This window comes from Clupea harengus, chromosome 21 (genome assembly GCF_900700415.2).
Source record: "Clupea harengus chromosome 21, Ch_v2.0.2, whole genome shotgun sequence".
In the NCBI taxonomy this organism is placed as follows: domain Eukaryota; kingdom Metazoa; phylum Chordata; class Actinopteri; order Clupeiformes; family Clupeidae; genus Clupea; species Clupea harengus.
In genome coordinates, this window is record NC_045172.1 from 4,517,352 (window position 1) to 4,539,198 (window position 21,847).

Sequence of the window (21,847 nt, forward strand, 5' to 3'; positions counted from 1 at the left end):
TAAAGATCAAAGCTTCAGGACATGCACTCAGTGCCCAGCCCTCTGTTGGCTTTCCATGGCACATTTGCTCCTAATCTGCCAGCTGTTGCCCCGTTTCAGCTTGGAGAATCTCAGCACAAGCTGACTTCAGGCCTACCCCCCATCTCCCCCCAACTCCACACTCTTAGCCTGTTTCAAGTCCTGTCAAGGGGTTAGGCAGTTGCGGTTTGTTGTGTTTGAAGTTACACGCCATTAACTATCCTGGATAAATTAATTCAGAGTGATTGTTTCAGTCCTGAACAGGACAAATCTCCACACTGGGGCGGGGGGGTTGGTTTTGTAGGGGCAATGTGTTGGACAGATGAAAGTCAGCCGTACAAGCATGGGAAAGAGCAGTTCACGGGCTGTAAAGCTGGGTGTTGTCAATGTGAAGTGGTTGAGATGATATGTGAATTATGATGCTCGGGTCAACAGATGTTTAGATGACGTCAGCCATTGCAAAGTTTCGTCGGGAAGGGTGGACTCTGCAAAAGTGGTATGAAAAACTGTTAATCATTGCACACGTCGCACACGCAGACGTCACCCCCGACCACGGGCTGACTGTTTCTGTCTGAGCACACAGATTAAGGAACGGTCTTAAGAAATGCTTGGGACTTCCTCTCGAGCGTGATTTATGCAAAGTGGTTTAATTTTTTTAAGATTCTTTTGGTCTTGTTTAATTTGATTGTTGAGAATGAGCACATACTCCTAAGTTAAACTGGCGGCTCACTTGCAGATTTCAGACCGTGAGCACTTGGTGCGTGATGGGAAATTTGGAAAGTGAATACGAGAATATTAAAATCCCTTAATATGAATAACGCCTTGCCATATTGTACCACCCACCACACTCGAGAGAAAGGAAACACACAGACCCACTGTAAACAGCAGAAAGAAAATGACTAATGAAGTGTTTTGTAAATCTGTAAATCTTCCAGAAAAAAAGAGAGGAAAAGAAAACAGAAGAAGGTATGAGAGCAGCATAGCAGTCAACTTGGCTGCCAAATCTGGTCATGCATGTATGGTAGGCTGTTGCTGATGAAGAGAGTTTCCTAACGCACACACACACACACACACACACACACACACACACACACACACACACACACACACACACACACACACACAGACAGACAGACACACACACACAAACACACAAACAAACAGGTTCAGAGCTAAGGAAATGAAACAGGGAGGCCTTGTTCAATAAAGCAAACAAAAGAGAGAAAAAAACAGCTAAACATGATTCAAGAGCCAATGTCGTTTCAAGACCATCTCTGACTTGCCTGGCTGGAGTCCACGGAAATAAACTGTTTTGTTTAGGCCAGTCATCTGTTGGATTGTGTAATTTAGTGGTGAGGGGTACTCTTACAACACTAGCGCACATGTATCTCATTGGTAGTGACGTAAATGTGTCTGCCTTTCTGCTCCCCAGGCGCTGAGGCATCCCCAATGGAGCGGAGATACTGGAGCCCCGGACCTCTCATGTGCGCATCTTATGTGTGCTGTTTACGACCTCCCACAGTTCAAGAGTTAATATGAACCAGAGCACAGGAGGGGGAACTACTCCAGGACAGGAAATTTCAATTTAGGTTGATTCCAAACCTATGTCTTTTCCTCTGATTCTACCTTGCCAAAGTCTGCATCTCGTGCTCGTTTGTGACCCAGATTTACATCAAAGTAGTTGGCAACGCAATAGTCATACTTAGTGATCAATATCAGGTAGGCCAATTCAACCAAGCAAAGCTTTGAAAACTGTAGGCTTTACCATCAAGGTGGAGCTCAAATTCATCTCTTGATAGATGCCTTAACATGAGAGGCCTGTAGATCCATGTTCCTACAGTGTTCAACACCGTTTGAATAAATATGTTGAAGAACTTTGTTGAAAGATGTTTAGAAAGCCTATAACAAATTATGTAAACATCACCAATGAAAACATCAACAAATAAATTGTAGTTTAAGGGATAAAATGCAATATTATTGTTAACATGAAATGATGGAATCCTAAACAAAACAAACATTGTCAGCAGAATATTTCCACTCAGATCATCGGTTTTTAATCATTATGACAACTGTATTAGTCTCGTAGCGTTTTCATTCGTAATGACGGTAGCTAATACAGAGGATACCAACAGTAGTCCACACTACAAACCACTGCAGCCATTCGTTTGACAACATCAGTGTTAACAAGTTGTACAACAGCACCACCTGGCGGTAAGAAACGGTACATTATAAATAAGTAACTAATACCATATGTTATCACTATAGCAACAGACAAAACTCACTTCCCAGATCGGTACGCGGTTAAAGTTCTTCAGACTTCTTAGCAAGACAGCAGGAGTAGCTATCTAATGTTAAATCTAACTGAAACTTAAAATGGCGTTCATAATAACAGAGTCGATTATAACCACCTTGATTAAACCTGCATTCAATCGAAATTACTGTAGAGGGGAATGACGTATACTTGCATAGAGATTAATCCATAGTTTGCAGCTTTCAGAGGGAAGTAAACGAAGTGATAGGTCTTGCTGGCTTAACATTTGTCATGTTTCGCAAAACGGTGTGGAGAAAGACCGTCAGCGATGCAATAAATTGGCATCAGGACCAAGCTCTCAACACAACCATTTTTATCCTGAAAGACTTTGGACCGACAGGATTTTTGCTGAAAGAGAATGAGGGAGTAAAAAACTTCAAAGTAAGACAAAAAAGCTAGTACACATGCCTGTTCTATTCTGCTCTGTGATGTGTCATCTCTGCAAGTAGTCTACTTTCTTGCGTCTTGACAGGTATGTCTGGGAGATCCACATACATGTTCCTGTCCTGCTTTCCAGAAAGAGAAGGAACTCTGCAAACACATTTGTTGGTAAATGTAACTAATGTTGCAGTTGAATAACCCAGGCCACAGATTAGAATTTAAAGAAATAATTAGATTCATTTAACATAACATGACCTCTCATTTCAGGATTTTGATGCGAAAATTTAGATTACCCAGAGATCACGACTGTAAGTAGGCCTATGTCCAATACCTGTAATTAGTTGTGTTATGTGCTTTATTCTTCCACTTCAACCAAAGTCTCTGTTTCATTTAATGTGTTTGACATACTCTGTCAGATTGTTTTCAGTTGGGTCTTGTGGAGAGACAGATCTTGGAGTTACTGCAGGGCCTTCACAGAGTGACGACTCCCCGTCCTAAAGTGCAGCTTCCCCCAGAGCCCCAGGACTTGGCCAAGGAGGACGGCAGCCTTTGGCAGAAGGACATTGGAGAAGACGACGTGTGTCCCATCTGCCAAGAGGAGCTTCTTAGTAAACGTCTACCAGTGGCTCACTGCAGGTTACTGTCATCACTGTGCTTACAGTAACAAGCATTAGGCAGTCATATGAAATATCATAAATACGTGAATAAAAGTTAAGGAACCTAAAGAGTAAACTACTAAATTAATAAATGCAAATATACATCTGACCAAACCGATTATTTATGGCAATGCATAGGGTATTAGTGATGTGTTTCTTATCTGAACTGCCCTTGGATATCATCAGCAGTTGCATTTCTGTCTCCACTTTGTTAAGTGCTGAGGGATGTCTTTTCTCAGGTTTGGATGTGGCAACAATATTCACATCTCCTGCATGAAGGTATGGGCAGACCACCAGAACAGGTCGGACTCGGACACCACGGTGAAGTGTCCTCTCTGTAGAGAAGACTTTGGGCCCATGAAACTGCTTTTGGAACAGGTGGGGAAAATGTGGTCCTGTTATATTAGAAAAACTATTTGTAATCACTTACTGTGATAAGCCTTAAGCATAATTCAGTTATTCTGTTGTAACCTTGTATGGAGAGAACTTTCTCTCTAAGTTATGTACACATCTTCTTTTTTTAAATTCTCTCATGACTCATAGAAAGGCAAGCATACCAGAATGTGTGTATCTTATAACAGGTGAGGAATGCGAATAAGCTTCAGACTTCATCAGAGAGGGAGCCTCTGAACAAACACCTTGGAGTCCTTTGCAACAACTGCAGAATCTTACCCATTATTGGCAAGTGCTATAGGTAAGTCCAATCAACCACCTTGATTGCCATCTCTTGTCAACTGACTGAACTAAGTTAAACCACAAGGTTGAAATAATGAATCAGTCTGGTTAAAAGGATGAGTCAGCTATATGTCTAAAATGATGAGTCATCTGTTTTTCTACATCAAGAGGCCCTCTCTGAGATACACCCATCCACCTATAATGCAAACTTACAACAGCTGTCAGTGTAATGGTGGCGACAGACGCTAGTGCTCATGGGTTTTAGCCCCTATGCTAGCATGCCCCCCTCCCATGTCCAAAGGTGCAGCTTTGAGTCTGTTCTTCACACAACGCAGGTTACACATGTCTGTTAGTGAGGGAATACGTACGTATGATTGATAACGTGTATGTGTACATCAGAAATAGCTGCAGAGTTGTTCTAATCTATTTTTTGGACAAGGTGTAGCAGCTGTAGGTTCTATCACCTCTGTGAGGACTGCATGAAGAGGGGTTTCCATCTGAAGCATGTGAACCATGTGTTTGGCATCCGCCTGGTAAGAGTTTCAAGAATGCTCCTTGTTTAATGCATTTACGAACACTTAAACATACTTGTAACCTTTTTAATCTCTTATTGTTCTGTGTTTTATCTGCTTATTTGTAAAGCACTTGGAATTTCCAATTGTGAATTGAGCTATATAAATAAACTTGCCTTGCCTTGCCTGGCTTGTTATTCAGTATACTGTTTTGACAGTTTTCTTTAAAGAGCTCAGTCATGCCCTGCTGTGTGTTTTCAGAAAGCGCTGTAGAATTGATTCAAATAGTTATGAATGTAGTAGCACAGACATTCTTGACTGAAGCTGAAGATTGTCTCTCCAAGAAAAGGTCCAATCCATGGGTGCAAATGCAGCAGTTTTCAGAGGAGAGCAAAACCAAAGGGGAAGCGAGTGACTCTCTGCTACTGGACAGTGGGTAAGTCTCCACTGTCAAACATTTTGAGTTAATTTGGTACTCAAGAAATGCCCATGTTTATCTAAAGTAAATTATATTTCAGGTAGGGTCCAGGTTGCACCTGTGCGTCCTGAAAATGCTATATAGTTGTACTCTGCGCTCTGTATCCTTGAGCCAAAATGGTTGTGTTACTGGTGCCACTTGTGGTGTGTGTGTGTGTGTGTGTGTGTGTGTGTGTGTGTGTGTGTGTGTGTGTGTGTGTGTGTGTGTGTGTGTGTGTTTGTGTGTGTGTGTACTGCAGTGTTTTAGTGCTGAAGTCTGAGCCTGTCCCGCAGGCTGTTCTGACAGCCCTGCCCCTGGTGAGGGTTCGGCAGGGCAGCAGGCTGCTGGAAGCGGGTATGCAGTGTCGTATCTGCCTCAGGGGCTTCCAGCTGGGCCAGCAGGTCAGACGTCTGCCCTGCCACCATAAGGTACAGACCATAGATAGGGAAATACGGCATGGTATGACATACGGTTCCGGATATCTAAGCCGCCCTAAGAATCGGAATGTCCACTGCACTCTTTATAATTCTATAATAACAACATTTAAAGGAGTACAGATTCAAGGTGAATGGTTCTTGATCTCCCTCAATATATGCTCTGTTTAATTCACTTAACAGTCATATTGCTCAGCCTGGTGGAGGAGCGGTTGAAGTTAGTTGACCTTGTTGAATCTGTGTAGGGCCAGTCTAGGCCACATGGAGAGTATAACTGGTAGTGTTTCAATTGGTTCAATACATGGCACGCATATGGATATGTGGGCGACAGTGGTACAGGAGGTAGAGGAGTCGTTTAGTAATCGGAAGGCTGGAAGGTTGCTAGCGATAGGTCGATTCCCCACTCCTCCTTACCAAGTGTGTCCTTGAGCAAGACACTGAACCGGTTACTGCTCCTGATGTATAAATGCAAATTCCTTGTATGTCTGCTAAATGACTAAATGTAAATGTAAATGGATATACTAGAATAGCCTTCTGTTGGTGGCAAATCAGTGAAGGAACTGTCTCACCAAATGGTGTCTGTTGTGAAATGACCATAAGTGGTGTGTCTGTTCTCCTTAGTTCCATAAGGACTGCGTCGATGTGTGGGTCCGACAGTCCAACTGCTGTCCCCTGGACTGGCATGTGATTTACAACCCTCTGACGTGGGGTGTCTCTGTGTCCACCCTAACCCTGCCTGTGTCCGCCGCCATGCGTGGCAAACTCCCTGATGACCAGTGTAAGGACCTCTTCATCCCCGGTGTCGGGCTCAAAGAGAGGACTACTGACCTGATGCCCGTCACGCTTGTCGACTCGTCCGTCTGTCCGTCCGCGCCGTGGCCTCACCCTACGGTACGGCCCTCGCCTAGCTTCCAGGATCTGACCATCTTCAGCGTGCGTATCGACCAGCCACGGCCCCATGCACCACGCACAGGCCTGTCGGTGAAGAGAAGTGGCTTTAGAGCAGCTCATCCCATCGTGCTCCAGCAACGTGACCCAAGGCTGGCGGCAGCAGCAGCAGTTCTCGAGCCCCAGTCAGGTGACACCCACGCTGGACTGTACGTCGGCGTGAGCCCCCTCGGTAGTGTGCTCCATTCACCAGGGAACGCGGTGCCCCGCAGGATCAGACCTTTGAGGAAGGTGAGGTCCGTGGGACCCAGTGGCTCGGGCAGTGGGCAGGTGAGAGAGCTGACACTGAGGATGACGGGTGTGTACATCAGCAGCCCCAATCCACAGAAGAACTAGAGGAGGCCTGAGTGGGTGTGTCTGTCTGCCTGCATATTGATATCCCTACAGTTGGGATATACGTCCATGAAATGTGAGCAATGTGAAATGTGACTATAACCATATGTGTTTGTTAACTAAAGCAACCTGTTATCAGACAACAAAACACACATACAGTATATATATATATATGTGTTATATATTATATATTACACCATAAACAGTGGACATGTATGTCTTGAATGACTTAATTGTGGTTATGAAAAAATAAAGATATACTGTGAAGAGACTGAGGGAGTTGTTCACACTGATGGTAGCAGGTGTAGCAGGTGCATCATTTATCAAATAGCAACATTATTACTTAAGAATAAGATAAGAACATACATGTGCTATTAATGCTTTACTCATATAAAGTAAAGGTTATAACACATCTATTATCTAGTTATTCAGTGAACCCTCATGATGACTAAGAACCAAACAGAATCGACTGAGTTATTTAGCTTGTGACTTTATTAATGTCAAATGGAACAATACACAAAAGGCAGAAGTGAAACATACAAGAAATGTACGATCATCGTTGCACAAACTACTTTGACAGAGGCGTCGTGTGATTTACCTAAATGTATGAATAAATAAACACATAAATAGGTCGGACAAAATATCTTACAATCAAGTGATGATAACTGGAGCACATTCAGTAGACACTACCTTCACGTTATACAATCATGCATCTCATTTTCTCTTGTTCACACATCATCCAAAGTTTGATAATCAACTGTGTTTCAGGGGAGGGTAGGGTCAAATAATGGGATTTTACTTTTGGCCCAAAATACAGAAATAAGTGCTTTCTGTAGAGCAGCCCCCATTCACTAATTAGTACATCGACCTTATGTAGAACGCACATAAATTATCCCAGGATTCTTGGTTTCCATAGTTGACGTGAGTTGTAAGTCTTGTTTTTTTCTGACTTTTGCTGAAAATGTATGAAGTTTAGGAAGCAGGTTCAGCAATTTCAATTCACAGTATTTTTTTGCAGAATTTATGGAAAAATCTCCTTTCATTATCAGAGCTATCAAAGTATATACACATAAAGGAAAAAGATGGGAGGAGACATATGTGGAGCACAAGATCAGAACGAGGCATGTCTACCTACCTATCAACACAGTCTTTACTAAGGCAGTGCCTGTACATGTGTTTGGTGGGAGGGGGAAGGGGAGAAGGTTTACTTGCGCTTGAGTTTCAAAGCAGGGACTAGTTTAGCTCACACAGTGTTCATTGCTGTCTTTCTATCAATGTGTGTTGCACTAAAATGGTAATGTTCAGTCTGTTTATCGATCGAGCTTGTTCCAGTCCAGCTTGATACATGGTTTGAAATGTTTTCTACTTTGGATGACTTTTCATACATATGATAATAAACAACAAAAAATGAGTCATAAGGTATTATAAGTTATCTTTTTTTTTTAAGCGAAGTAAACCGTACACATAACAATCACTTTGTCCACAACCACATGATAAGTGACAAGCTAAATGCACATGGTAGATGACTAGCGAAGCTTGATTTGGATATTAAGTGTTTTTTGGTGAAGGCCTTGGGTTGAGATAACACATCTCACCTGAGACGTCACGCTTGCGAACATTCTCACATCATCAACGAGGCATACAAAGACAGACACGGCGAACGCATGCACATTTTGTACAACCGCTATACACACATAGCTTCGGACAAACGTCATGTTTGACCAGCGAGGCTTCTGCAATTCCAAACAACTGCAGCTTGCTGTCATAACCTGCAGTGCTTGTCCTCTTGCTCTCACACTCTCTCTCTATCGCTCTCTCTCTCTATCTCTCTCTCTCTCTCTCTGAGTGGCAGTTTCTGGAAAATCCAGTTGAGCTTGACTTGATAACAAAATAGACAATTCTTGTTTCTGCAAGTGTTTGGTACACCGGTTCATAAATTTGTGTTTGTTCTTTTTTTATATTAAGCTTGAGTAGTGGCATTCTAAATTTGGCACAAACTATACTTGCAATTTTACCAGGAGCTTAAATGCCTTAGTAATCACACAAAGAGACTTTACAAAAATGACAGTCCTTGAAATCTCTGACAGACCCATAGGCAAAGCATCACAGCTGGTTCTTGGTTTTGTACAATGCAACAAGCATCAAAAGTCACCACTGACAACAACAAAAATCCAAATGGACAGCACTCAGCTCAGTACACACAACTCATCAAGTAAACAGGCAGTGCGAAATCAAAGCTCTTGCCCCATTCCCTTGTGTTGTTGTGGTAAATCAATGCTTAGTGGCTTAATTCTTATGCAGACTCAATTTACTTCCTGTCCTTGGTGTGCTTTTTGATATAAATATGTTCAGTGTCTGGATTGATTTTGGACATGTTGCAACGGGTGTGTTTGCACTGAGAGCTTTGAACAGTAGAAAAAAGCAGGTTAGGCTGTGCTTTCTCATAACAAGAGCAAAGTGATGGAACCACATCTGTCAGAAACAGCAAATCAATGGCATGAATAAAAGCTTTTTTCCCTCCGCAACCTTTTTATCATTTCACATTTAATAAATATGTTCTCCAAACTGTAGAAATACTAAATTTGGTCATATTGTTTGAGATGCATTTCATAATGCCATGTGACATAACATGGCAGACTGATAACAAACAGATGCTTGTGCTCAGATGGCAAAAGCCTGGTTTCGTTTACAGCTTGACAGACCTTTAGCTCAACTTAGCGTTTCATTTGAGGCCTTCCCTCACGGACATGTCGACCACTCTTTTTGTCTGGCCTGCCTTTGTCTCGGATCTTCCTAGGCCGTCGAGGTGGCGGGGTGCCTCTGGACTCACTTGATGTATCCCCCATGTCCCTCTCCTCCGACAGGCTGGCCAAGGCTGCACTGCTACTTTCCAAGGTGTGCCTCATGGCTCCGTCCTCGGGGCTTCCGATTTCACTGCTGCTTAGGTCAGGCTCCTCGTGGCCAAGAGGCCTGCCTGCTCTGGGCATGGCTGGGAGAGATGGACCCTCACGCTCCACTTTCAGAAGAGGTTGCTGGTGCTCGTTCATGTCCACCCCCGAGTCCAAGCTGGTGTCGTTGCTACTGCCAGGGCGACGACGACCTTGGATCTCGATGACTGAATGACGCACATGGGCGGCAGGCTTGCCATCCAGAGAGACGAACCAGGCTCTAGGCGGGTGGGGTGATGGCTTAGCTTTGGAAAGCTCTACCAGGGTCTGTTCTGAGATACCCTGGAGCTCGGCCCGGAAGGGCCCCATCCCTACTGCCTCGTTCAGAGTTCCTGGCACGGAGACTGACTCCAGGAGGTGGTTGTAGCGGCCCCAGACTCCGGCGTTGACAGACGAACCCTGAGCGCCCTCCAGAACCGGCTGCTCGTCACTGTCCTGTGGGGCGTTCTTGGGAAGCGTCTGAGTGAAACTATCCTTTAAGTTGCGCTCCGACTGTGTTCCATGTTCTGCCCCATTTCTCGGGAATGTGGCTGACCTGCAGCCTGAGGGCTCTGCCTGTGGTGGTGGTGGATGGCTGGCAAAGAGATCTGGTGCTGGGACAACGGCCATTGGCTGGTTGTAAATGTGGAAAAGCTTGTCTCTGAACAAGTTCTCACCGGCGCCCGGGGCCATCCGGTTCTGGTCAGACAGCAGCCTCGCCACCTCCTCGCTGTTGACGTAGACCGATGGCATCGTTGGCATGCCACTCTCTTGTCCCATGCTGGCGACGTTCTCGTACAGTTTGAACGGGTGGCCGACATCCTCCACGTAGATGTTGTAGTTGGCCTGGTGCCTGGGCGTGGTGGAGGCGTTACGCTGTGCCATGGTGGCCAGCGAGAAGGTCCGGTCGTCGTGGGGATACAGTGACACCTCATCTCCATCGCAGCTGGTGGATGTTGTCTGGTCCCTATGCAGGACCACTCTGGAGGAGTTCTGCCTCCTCACCACCGCTCGTGAAGAGCGTCTGCAGAGAAAAAAATCTAGATTTATACTTTCTGTGATCACCACCATGGATGGAGGACTGGAGCACAGGGTACATCGGGTGCAGAACTAGGACACTGGCAGCCCAGAAAAAGGCCTTCCATGTCACTACTGAATGACTGTACATTTCTTGTGTACTTTACTACAATTTCAGTTCAGTCCTTAGTTTTAGCAGTTTTGTTCAGACGTTGGAATGACTGAATGATTTGATTGAAGGATCTGTCTATATGATCAGTAGTTGACATATGGAAATACTAGAACCTGATGACTTTAAACGTGGGTCACTGGGTCGTACAATGTGAAATGCAACTGGATTAACTGTGAATTTCAGAAACTTTGTACACTATGCTCTTTCCATAAAGACAGGTAATAAAAGCTGTAGACAGATTCATACATTTACAAAAAAGACAGACTATAACATATTGAAAGCGTTAGTAGATTAATGATAAAATGAGATCATTTGTACACTAATGATAATTGCCATATAGTTAAATACCTCACAAACGATTTTTTTTCACAAAATGATTTTTTCCCCCCTGAGCAATAAGGAAAGCAAAAAGGAAAGCAGCGACATTAATCAATATTCATATTGTTTATCACACAGCACGTCATAAATCATATGACATAAACAATGAGGTGTGAGAATGACGGGAGAATGTCACTTACCTACAGTGACACAAGAGCACAGACAAAAGGCCAATGGCAATGAGCAGGGTTCCTCCCAGGGAGCCCGTGAGGAGGAACGTGTGATATGAGATGTAGTCCAGAGAGTGGCCTGTGTAACCTACATTTTCCCCAAACAAAACAAATCCAGTTACTGGGCAGACAGTAAGAGAACACATCCGACGCTGCTTTCAGTAAAAAAAAGGCAGCAGCATAGCGCCCCCTAGAGGCGAAGGCAGCTGTGTGGAAACAATATAATGAATGGTATTATATTGTTCATCTCTTCAATTTGAAGAGGCAGTGCAGAGGATTATAGCAGTAAATCAGCTGATTTACATGGGCAGCTATTGTCAACTATCCAGGAGTGTTTGGGAGACAGACTCACCATTGTGGGAGGGTATGGGTGCAGCGAGCCAGTCTCCGAGTTGAGACGCCCCGTATGTCCAGACGAGAGCATCCCCGTCTCTTTTCACCGTCCCCAGACCTTTATTCAGCCAAGTGCCTGAGGAGAAGAATGTGTCTGTTAATGTCAGAAGTTCAATGTTAAACTTACACTCAGCGTTTGCCTTGTGGTTGGACAGGTTGTTCCGTGTCAAAATTCTGTCTCATCCCAAAATGGCTCAAGTGAGACTCACATTATAAAGGCTTATACCGGCAAATTATGAGCCTTGTGGAGTCCAATTCTGAGAGTGGGTAAAAAAAACTCAATACCTCTCAAAGTAAGTCTTATTTATGGGTTTCACTGGTATTTATAACAGAAAAAGTACAAACAGTATCTCTCTCCTTACCTGTCTTCCTGTCAAAAGCCCAGGCGGGTATGGAGTTGGACGCCCGCCAGTGGGTGCTGTGGGGCAGAGGCACGGTGATCTGGATTGGCCCTCTGACCGGAAGCTCTCTCCCATTGGCCAGAAGCTGAGTGCTGATCCCGGCCACCGGACTGAGCCTCACACTCCTAAAGCCTGAGGACAGACACAACAGTGTTTTACATTTCAGAAGCAAACTGCCCGTGTGCTTGATGAAGTCTTGATGAAAACGATGTTGGAATTTCATTTGTTGTCCCGAGATTCTGTTGCCATACAGATTCTGTTGCCTGGTATCAGTTATTTTATATGACACTTTGAAATAGATAATGTGATAAAAAAAACTAATAAATATCACTAGTACTCTTGATTAAGACACTCATAATCACTTTTCTAACCCCATTTTTAATGTAAGTAAAAAGTAGCAATATCCTGTCCTACTCTCCATTGTTCAGTGACACACAGTACAGAATAGAGTCCTACTGTAGCAAAGGCTATGAAACACAAGGCGTGACAAATATCCAACCCTGGTTTCCACTGCTGTTTATTTTAACTATAGGTCTGCAGTACTCCTACTGCGAGGTGACATTGTTTAATATTATTTCACAGTCTTGACATATGTCACATTGACGTATTGAATTAACATTGCAAGTGATATTTGTTGAATATTTCAATCCCGCCAAGCTGTCACAACCTGCTCTAGCAGCTACACCTAGAAACCTTAGCAGAGGTTAGGAGAGGGACTCAAGCTGTAAAAACACTGACGAGTGCATTTACACCGAGTGGTGATCCGTTTGTCTGACTTCACACCTCCGGGTCAACATGAAGCACCGTGAGAGAGCTCCCCCACCCCATAGCCCTCCAAACAACACGTAACCAGAGAGACACTTGAGTGAGGCCTCTACACACAGCTGCCTGAAGTGCTTGCATTACTGACTGACACTAATTACCACAGGTATCCCGCTGGCGGTGTCTCAGACTTATCTTCTCTTTTCTCAGACTCCAATTCTTCAGATTTCTTTGATTGTGTGTATTTTAATACCCCTTATTTTGTATTAAGGGGAAAATCATTTAGAAATAGACTCCCTTAACATCTTAATATGCTGGTATGTAGTAGCCAACCCTTCACATAGCCCAGAATCCAACCACAAACACCAATGTTTTTCTTCCTGTAGTGTACATGGTGTTTGTGTGTGTGTGTGTGTGTGGGTGTGTGTGTCTATGTGTATGCGTGTGTGTGCGTGTTTGTGTGTGTGTGTGTCTATGTGTATGTGTGTGTGTGTGTGTGTATGTGTGTGTGTTAGAGGTTGGATACCCGACCCGGGCCCGTCGGAACCCGACAGGACCCGACGGGCCGGGCCGGGTTCAGCCAAATAAACCACATTTATGATAACAGCCTTCTTCCTGTGTACGGGAATATGTTTATGTCCTAGCTGTGACAACGCGATTACAGGCGGCAAACTGGCATCATGGAAGAAGTTAAAAAGAAACTGTCATCTGAGAGTTTAAAATAATACAAAACGAAGGGAAATCTACTGTATGGAGATATTTCTGCCTAGTAGTCAATGCGGATACTAATGAGGCTATTGGATATGTCCAGTGTAAGAAGTGTAAAGTTGTAATGAAATATGATAGTAAGCGGACGGGGAATTCCGCCCTGCAGCGCCATGTGCTCACTTGTGCGTTTAACAGCGCTTGTTTGTGTGAGCGAGTGCATTTATCTGTTGATGCCCGTTTTCTTATTGATGCATAATAATATTTAGCAGAGGCCTGGCGTGTTTATTGTGTACCATTTCATTTCGTTAGGCTGGGCTTTTTGCAATGTGAAAAATTTCAATTCAGTAGCCTGTGCTTATGGGCTTCTTGTGCGCGCCTGTGCATTTAACGGCCCTTGTTTGTGTGAGTTAGTGCCCTCGTCGATGCCTGAGTTTAATAAAGGCAGGCTATTCATAAAAAACATACGTAAATGTGTCATTAGTATGAACAGTTGAGACATTGACTCCGTCTGGCTCGGGTTCGGACAAAATATTTTAATGGCTGTCTGGCTCGGGCCGGGCTCGGGCACTACTCTGTCGGACACGGGACGGGCTCAGAGAGAAAATTTGGCCCGATCCACACTCTACAGTGTGTGTGTGCGTGTGTCTATCTCTCTCTCTCTGTGTGTGTGTGTGTGCAGTTGCATATCAAAGTGAGGCAAATTCCATGTGACATATTCTTGAATATTTCAGATGAAACCCTGTTTGATCTTCTAAAAAAAGAACCCATCTTCAAAGACAAACAGTCTCCCTGGACCATGTCACCACAGCCAGTTTGTTTGACCATAGCAATAGGTCTATTACACATATCATTGCCTGTATGTAAGTATGTATGTATGTTTGTATGTATTTACGTACCTATGTATGTATGTACTGTAAGTATATATATATGTGTGTGTGTGTGTATATATACAGTATATACATATGTATGTATGAATATATGTATGTGTGACGGGGCACTTGTGTGACCCGCCACTGCAGCCTGTAGGCTGCTGCTTTAGTGGACTGGGTGCAGGTGTTTTGTGTGTGTGTTTTGCATGTTCGATGTTCGTGTACATGTACAGTTTATATGTTCGTTATCCACGTCATTCTCAGTGCTGTAGTGGTAAAATTAGAGGTGGGTAAACTATGAATTTTGTGATCAGACAGACCTCGACGCGAAGCAACGCAACACAAAGCGTCGCGACTCTGTAAGCCTGTCCTGGCTATATTCCATTATGTTATCAGTTAAAGTCATATTAAATCAATGACAGTGAATACATGTGTTTGTAGTTAATTCAATTTCAAGAAAACAGTAAAGAAAAGTATGTGTAGGCCTCACAACAATGAAGGGGGTGGAGGGGGAGACAAAAGAAAGGACCTCTATCGGACCTAAAAAAATGTAAGGCCTCTGGAAACAGGCCATGGGTATTACAGCTGAAAAGTATAATATAAAAAGAAATCATGCTGCAATTAAACACTTCCCCTGTTCTTTAACCATTGGAGAAACCTCCAATATCAACACAACAACACAATTGCTATATTAAGACGTACGGGCAGGGGAGGCTCTGCCTCATCCCAGATTGCGCAATCCCTCAGCGCATGCGTAGAACCTTCTTAGTATTGATGAGCTGATATAAAAAATAAAAATCACGGAGGGGAGGCAAACAGTACCTTTGCCTCACCGGTTCGGGTTTATGCTTGTTCTGCTGTTTCTTTTCTGCTACACTTATATTTGACCTTGACCGCGACAATGGAAGATTCTATAGCTAAGCTAAAACATTTCACTTAGCAATTAACTTAGCTATGTCTAACTGGTTTGCAAACAATCTGTCTACAATTTTCAATGAATTAGCCTAATCTACAGCGATATGCGTGAGGATAATTACTCATGCATCTTCAATTGCTGAAATAATTGACGTTTTATTAGGCCTATATATTTAGATGGCACCGGGAAGGCTGGCTTGTTACCTGCATCATCGTATTTGCAACCACGTTATTAATAGAGTTTGTCCCTGTCTTAATGCGATGTTGTCCGAACCAAAACAACATTTAAAAACGTGAATTGATCTTCTTCAGTCTTGCTTTGCACTTGAGGCCTTTTGCGGGCATCTGTGGGAGTGGGAGCACTGATGGTCACTTCAAAAATCGCCTGATATCCATGGTTTATTAATCCATTCCAAACAGGTAGGCAGGCAGGCTAATCCAAAACGTGTATGTGATGACATTACTTCCTGGATCCTGATTGGTGTCACCGTCGCAGCCAAGGCACCGATTGGATGGTCACAGACCATAATACAGCGCAGATGAAAATGATTCAGACTACAGCGTTTATATGTTCAACAATTTGAAATGTAGGTGTTTTAAAATGACACCAAATTTGTTTCGTATTATTCCAACGGCAGAATACAAGGCCCATGGAACTTTGAGGTGCGTAAACGCCACTTACAGGTGCGTAAACGATATTTAGAGGTGCGTAAACGCTATTTCCAAAATTCCAGAGGTGCGTAAACGGCGTTTACGTGCGTTTACCCTCCACTACAGCCCTGGTCATTCTGTTTAAAATAACCACACAATTCAATGTCTTGTCTCACAAATGTTCCGTTTATTTAGGTTAAAATCTCACTACTTTGTCATATTTCATACTGTTGTCCTACCGTAGTTTAGTGTCCCGTCGTGAGTCTGATTGTTAAGTGAATGTACCGCGTATACGCGCGAGTTTTAACTTCCGGGTTGACCCGAAATTATTTATAATATTTTGGCTGATTTCTTATGTGTCGGCTATGCCGTCACCGAGCCTAGTTACTACCGTGATGTAGTCCATTTGTTTATGGCTGTCATGAGCCAATTGTTTAAGTATGGCTGCTGTGAGCCACAGGTGCATGGGCGCCTGCTTACGACACACCTGTGATTTATTAATTGGCATGAGCCAATTACAGGTGCTTGTCGAGGATACTCAAACGTGCCTTTTTTTTTTTGTTTCGAGAGAGCCACCGTTTAATAAGACGTAAGTCTTGGAGCTCTCACATGGACTAGCAAATGTGGTCCTTTTTACTTAATAGTCGACTGTTTATTGCTCATTTGTTTGTGGCTATGATGCCTAGATATTCGTCTTTTTGAAAAGTTTAATTTATATTCATTTATTATTGTCATTGTTTTTACTGCCTTATGGCCTTAGTTGGGTGAAATAAAGCTCATCTTTATGACCATCTTCTACCTCCTGAGTCCTCTTTGAGATTACATCTTGCTCAAGACGCAAAGCTATCCCGACCTTTAACAGTATGTATGTATGTATTTATGTATGTATGTATATATTTATTGTATGTATGTATTTATTTATGTATTTCAGTTGTTCTCCTTTTCGCTCCTTTTCAACAACAACATTTCATAGCTCTTAAGTGATTCACATTTAACTGGCCCCCAGTGATGCCTGCATACGTTTGCTCACTACCCACTGCGTCCTCACCTGAGCGGTTGCTAAGGAGACCGGTTGTGCACAGGTGGCAGTCCTTGTCCACGGGTGGCACCGTCAAGTAGGCGGTAAGCATGGAGATGTTGGTGTTGTCAGGAAGCTCCAGCAGGCTTTTGGGAAACAGCACACTGGGTGGGGACGTGTATTCTGTCAGCAGGACAAGACAGGAAAGAAGGGATACCAAGTTTGAGGTCCAGTGGAAAAGTTAAGCATTTGATATGCATGATACAAAATATATCTTACTACTGTTATGACATGGTATGAAATTATTTAACAGATGTATATTTTAATATGCTCTATACATTTGAAATACTGTATATTTCATTGAAATGCACTGATGAGGACAGTATGACATACCAGATGTTTTTTGGGTAATCAGCACAGAGTCTTCAAAAAGCCAGATGTTGCCTTGGGTTTGTGGCAGCAGAGCAAGAGTCACGGAGGAGAATACTGAAATGAAAATCATAACATATGACAATTATATCCCAGTATCTCCTACTAATGATAATAACACAGAAAATAAAGGTCAACATAAAAATGTGAAAACAAAAACATGGTTTAGTCATTGAGTTCAAACTGACTTCATGTTTTGGCTTTTGGTTTCAGGCAAAAAGACATCTGGGTGACACATGAGACACATGCAATTGCACAAGAGTAACACTTGGTGGCGACGCTGAGTAGGAGTGGAACCACCAAGCACCCCCATCTCTCAGCTCTCTCCCCCTGATGCTATCAGTCTGTCTCTGCCTTTCATACCCAATAGGAAAGCACTAGACACCCTCCTAGACAACCACACCCCCAAAAGCACATAAATAATTGAAAGGTCTGAATGGACACCCTGAAATCTCATACAACTGCATTTCTAGGGAATATTGATTGGAGTGTGCCACACCTCCAAACAATGCATTAAATATATATTGATCCCATAAATACACAATTGCCATTTAATCCTTAATTTATTCTCTACATAAGATACACACAGACGTATAAGATAGTCCATTTATCTGTAAATCAATGGCTCCTCTAGAGATTATTGCTGGGACTAGTCTTAAGACTTCATTCTAAGGATTTTGGCCAGAAAAGCTTCTGAGCCTCAAGGGGAAACAGAAGGATGTTTTGGGGGGGGGGCTAAAGTGCAGTGCAACAACATTTTAATCTGAGCAGTAGCACCAGTGGCCAAGACATCTGTGTTTCTGTGTCATGTAATTCACAATGACAAAGAGGTGTCTCTTCACTCTCAGCCTGGCAGCCACTCAACTGCTATAGCACTGCCAATAGTACTTCAACTAGCTGATGATGGATAGCCTACTGAATATACTCGGGGTCATCATTTCCAAAAGAGAGCGCCATTTGCAGGAAAGTTGTACCATAAGGGTCCGCAAGAAACCACATATTCTACTCTTAAAGCATTTATCACTTGTTAATGACACATGCACATGTGTTATATGTCAATATTTGTCAAATAAACATGGTTTACCTCTCATTAGTGGTCATATTAACATGAATAGCATGTAAGTATTTGTCACTTAAAGATGTTCCAAAGCGCGGGTGGCGGCTTTACTAAGTTGCTGACTGACTTTAATCCTCTGCTGTACTTACCGGGCCTCTTGGTGGTCTTCCAGGGCAGCTGCTTGTGTACATAGCCCTCCATGCTGGCCACAATGCTGAGGGTCTGGTCCAACGCGTAGGGCACCTTGAGCAGCACCTCGCCATTGCCCTGTGTTAAGGCTGACACGGACCGGGTGCCGTTCACAAACACCTCCACCGACGCCCCTCCGATGAAACGCTGGCTGGACGCATCCTTCACCCAGACTCTCAGGGCCAGAGGAGGGGCTGCAGATCAGAGGAGAGGGGAGGGGTGGGGGTTGGGGGGTGAGGGTTGTTGCCATGGTTACGAGTGGAGTTCGATCCAAACTTGATCCTGCTTTCCCGTAGGATAACATATTTTTGTTTGCAACATGGAATGCTTATTAGAATCAGGTACTGTCTGTAGCAGAGATAGACCAGTTTCCCTGTAGCAGAGATAGACCAGTTTCCCTGTAGCAGAGATAGACCAGGGTTCCCAACAGGGATGGCCATGTTTTTCAGGTACCCAGGAGAATCCTGCGATAACCTTTCTCTGAACATGAAATAGTAATGAAACCAGAGATCCCCAGCACAAGCAGGGAGTTTAAAAATAGATCAAAGGGGCACACACAGCCAGCCAGATGCCAGATTGCTTTGAGCTGGGGTTCCAGCACACACATACTTTATACCTTTCATGTGATTCTTTAATCGGCTACGATTCATACACTTGTACTGCAAAATCTCATACAGCTGAAACATTATTGTTTATTTGATGAATATCATAATGCCAGTGACAAAACATGTAGCATTATCTGCTATATTGCTCTAATATATAAAGCTATAAGCAATAATGACAGAAAGAAATCCAATGAAATAAATGTGAATTAGCTTTGCATGTAATTAGTAGGCCTTTCAAAAGACACTCACAACAATGTGTGATTGAACAGTAAGTGATGAGGGAGCATATGTTTGCTAATATGACTGGATTACAGACAATATGTCATTTGACACAATGGCCAATCCAATAATCCCTGAAAATAAAGCTCAAATCCATTTCACTACATTCCACTGTTTATGTTATCAATGAGATATGCGGAGACCACGTTACTGATAGAGGCCTAGTCGAGGCAAGAGCATGCTACCACCTTTTAATTATTTATTTATTTTGTGATGTTACTTATGTTTATCTAGGGACACCCCTCAATGATTTACAAAATAATGTATTTGAACAGCATAAAATACCATCTGCGTTAATAAACAGACTGCGTTCATTTAATACATTTAATACATTTATAATCGCTGTATAAAGATGATTTATGTTATGTGTTGTGGTTAAAGGTCCTTTGTTATTCTTGCAGGCTATGGTGTAGGAGATGTCTAGGTTTGGAGGTTTTCCATAAAAGCAAACACGATTCAAGAGCGATAGTGACCAGGCATTTCAAATCTTTCACAGAAGGAAAAATGAAAATTAAAACAAGCTGTGAAACAAGTAAAAAAAAAATACGTTTTGTTCTCTAACCTGATGGGATAAGGGGCGACGTGTGAACTTGATATTCTTGAGGCTTGAGCGTCTGTCTACTGACGGATCCATCTGTAACAGCGGGACTGGCATTGTCCTCCAACGGTGGGGTAGGGCCAGGGGGGACCAAACCACCCTCCGCCCTGTTCACGTACCCATCCTCGAAGGATATCAACAAGACCGAGAGGAGGACGAAAGCTGAAAGCTCTGGCATCGCGCAATACAGCAGTGCCACTTAGACATAACTGCACGGAATGAGACGGAGAACGGGGAAATTGGTTTCGTCGCTTAATTCTTCGGGAGATCCCGCATCATGATGCTCTAACGTGGCCGGGTCGACGTGAATCGCGCATGGAAATCAGCGACGGCGTCACTGTTGTGGCTGGTTGCTTTCACTTGCAAGAGAAGGAGGGGTGCGAGTTACATCATCTGATGCTTGTTCGCCATCTGCTGGCGAATAGGGAAAGTTGCAATAATTAAATATTCCGCTGCAGAGTGGATTTAATCACCCATAGGCCCTTGCGTAACTGTGTTCAATCATTCGAGTTTATGAGCGACTGCAGCATGATGAAATCATGATCATATACGCGTGTGAAGAACTACACATCAGGCGTATGAAACTATCAACTTATTTCAACACAACTACACATATTTTACTGGTATGTCATTTATCATGGTGTTATGATGTCACCTCTCAATAGGTGTTTCTTAAACATATTTGAATTGATGGCTGAAAATCTTTCTTGTTCAGTAGACTCAATGTTATTATAACCAAAACATTAGCTTTATCATATAGAGCGAAACTATGGGAGATGCAGAAATATACCTAGAGGCTATCCGAAACGTAGGCCCAACACAGGCACTATCAATGACGCCAGAAGATGGCAGCACATACCTGCCAAATCAAAGAAACGAAAAAGGTTACTGAGATCTACTAAGTTTAGCGAAACAGCTTTCTTTCTTTCTCCCATTCTATATGTGTGTGCAATGTGTGTGTTCTGCATGAATTAATTCAGTTAGTTAGTTAGTGAGTACGTGCGAGTCTATGAATGCCATCCGCTAATTACTAGCAAAATGATTAATTGTCCCAGATGTTGAAGCATATTATTCAAATGGCAAATGGTTGATTTGAATAACAAATGAGACAAATTTAAACAAAAGTCTGAATATACATCACATTGCCTATATAGGGAGTAATTTAATGATATGATAACTTTAGCCTTCCAATACTATAGAAATGCAAATCTCAGACAAATGTGTCAGAATGGGAATTTTTATAATTTACTTGTGATGCAGGCAGATAGGCTTGAATGGGTCTTTGTGAGGACAGCTTAATGCTGTTCAGCGAAGACAGCCCTGGTTTAACAACAAGGGGGAAATAGCAAGCACATATAATAATGGGATCTAACAACGTATTGTCCATGTGGTTTAGGACGTTAAGCTCACAACAAAAGACAGTGGTGGAAATACTGCATGTGTCTGTCATCCATCCATCGATCCTTTCCATGACTGAAAAAAACCCATCAGAAGCCTACACACACACGCACACACACACACACACACACACACACACACACACACACACACACACACGCACACACACACACACACACACACACA

At 43.1% G+C, this 21,847-nt stretch overlaps 2 protein-coding genes across 2 annotated transcripts; one reads left to right on the forward strand and one right to left on the reverse strand.

Annotated features, from left to right (window-relative positions):
* The first annotated feature begins 2,308 nt into the window (after nt 1–2,308).
* zswim2 (zinc finger, SWIM-type containing 2) lies at nt 2,309–7,140 on the forward strand. The gene is made up of 9 exons (XM_031559166.1): nt 2,309–2,710; nt 2,802–2,878; nt 2,978–3,018; nt 3,127–3,346; nt 3,606–3,744; nt 3,948–4,060; nt 4,481–4,574; nt 5,304–5,438; nt 6,066–7,140. The coding sequence occupies exons 1-9, from the start codon at nt 2,561–2,563 to the stop codon at nt 6,726–6,728; spliced, it is 1,632 nt and encodes a 543-aa protein (XP_031415026.1). The 5' UTR covers nt 2,309–2,560; the 3' UTR covers nt 6,729–7,140.
* A 59-nt stretch (nt 7,141–7,199) lies between these two features.
* Nucleotides 7,200–20,634, reverse strand: LOC105894535 (protein FAM171B). Its single transcript, XM_012821052.3, has 8 exons — nt 20,228–20,634; nt 18,742–18,975; nt 17,500–17,592; nt 17,137–17,289; nt 12,145–12,315; nt 11,742–11,858; nt 11,360–11,477; nt 7,200–10,676 (listed from the first exon to the last, which is right to left on the reverse strand). Exons 1-8 carry the CDS (start codon nt 20,439–20,441, stop codon nt 9,440–9,442), a joined length of 2,337 nt encoding a protein of 778 aa, XP_012676506.2. The 5' UTR covers nt 20,442–20,634; the 3' UTR covers nt 7,200–9,439.
* Between the last annotated feature and the right edge of the window lie 1,213 nt (nt 20,635–21,847).

What these genes read in the sequence shown, in the direction of transcription:
- zswim2 (XM_031559166.1), top strand. Translation starts at nt 2,561, where the DNA reads ATGTTTCGCAAAACGGTGTGGAGAAAGACCGTCAGCGATGCAATAAAT. An exon ending in CTACCAGTGGCTCACTGCAG is followed by an intron (nt 3,347 to 3,605) that starts GTTACTGTCATC and finishes GTCTTTTCTCAG; the next exon opens with GTTTGGATGTGGCAACAATA. An exon ending in TGAAACTGCTTTTGGAACAG is followed by an intron (nt 3,745 to 3,947) that starts GTGGGGAAAATG and finishes ATCTTATAACAG; the next exon opens with GTGAGGAATGCGAATAAGCT.
- LOC105894535 (XM_012821052.3), bottom strand. Translation starts at nt 20,441, where the DNA reads ATGCCAGAGCTTTCAGCTTTCGTCCTCCTCTCGGTCTTGTTGATATCC. An exon ending in GAAGACCACCAAGAGGCCCG is followed by an intron (nt 17,593 to 18,741) that starts GTAAGTACAGCA and finishes TTTTCATTTCAG; the next exon opens with TATTCTCCTCCGTGACTCTT. An exon ending in GTGCTCTTGTGTCACTGTAG is followed by an intron (nt 10,677 to 11,359) that starts GTAAGTGACATT and finishes TTTTCTCTGCAG; the next exon opens with ACGCTCTTCACGAGCGGTGG.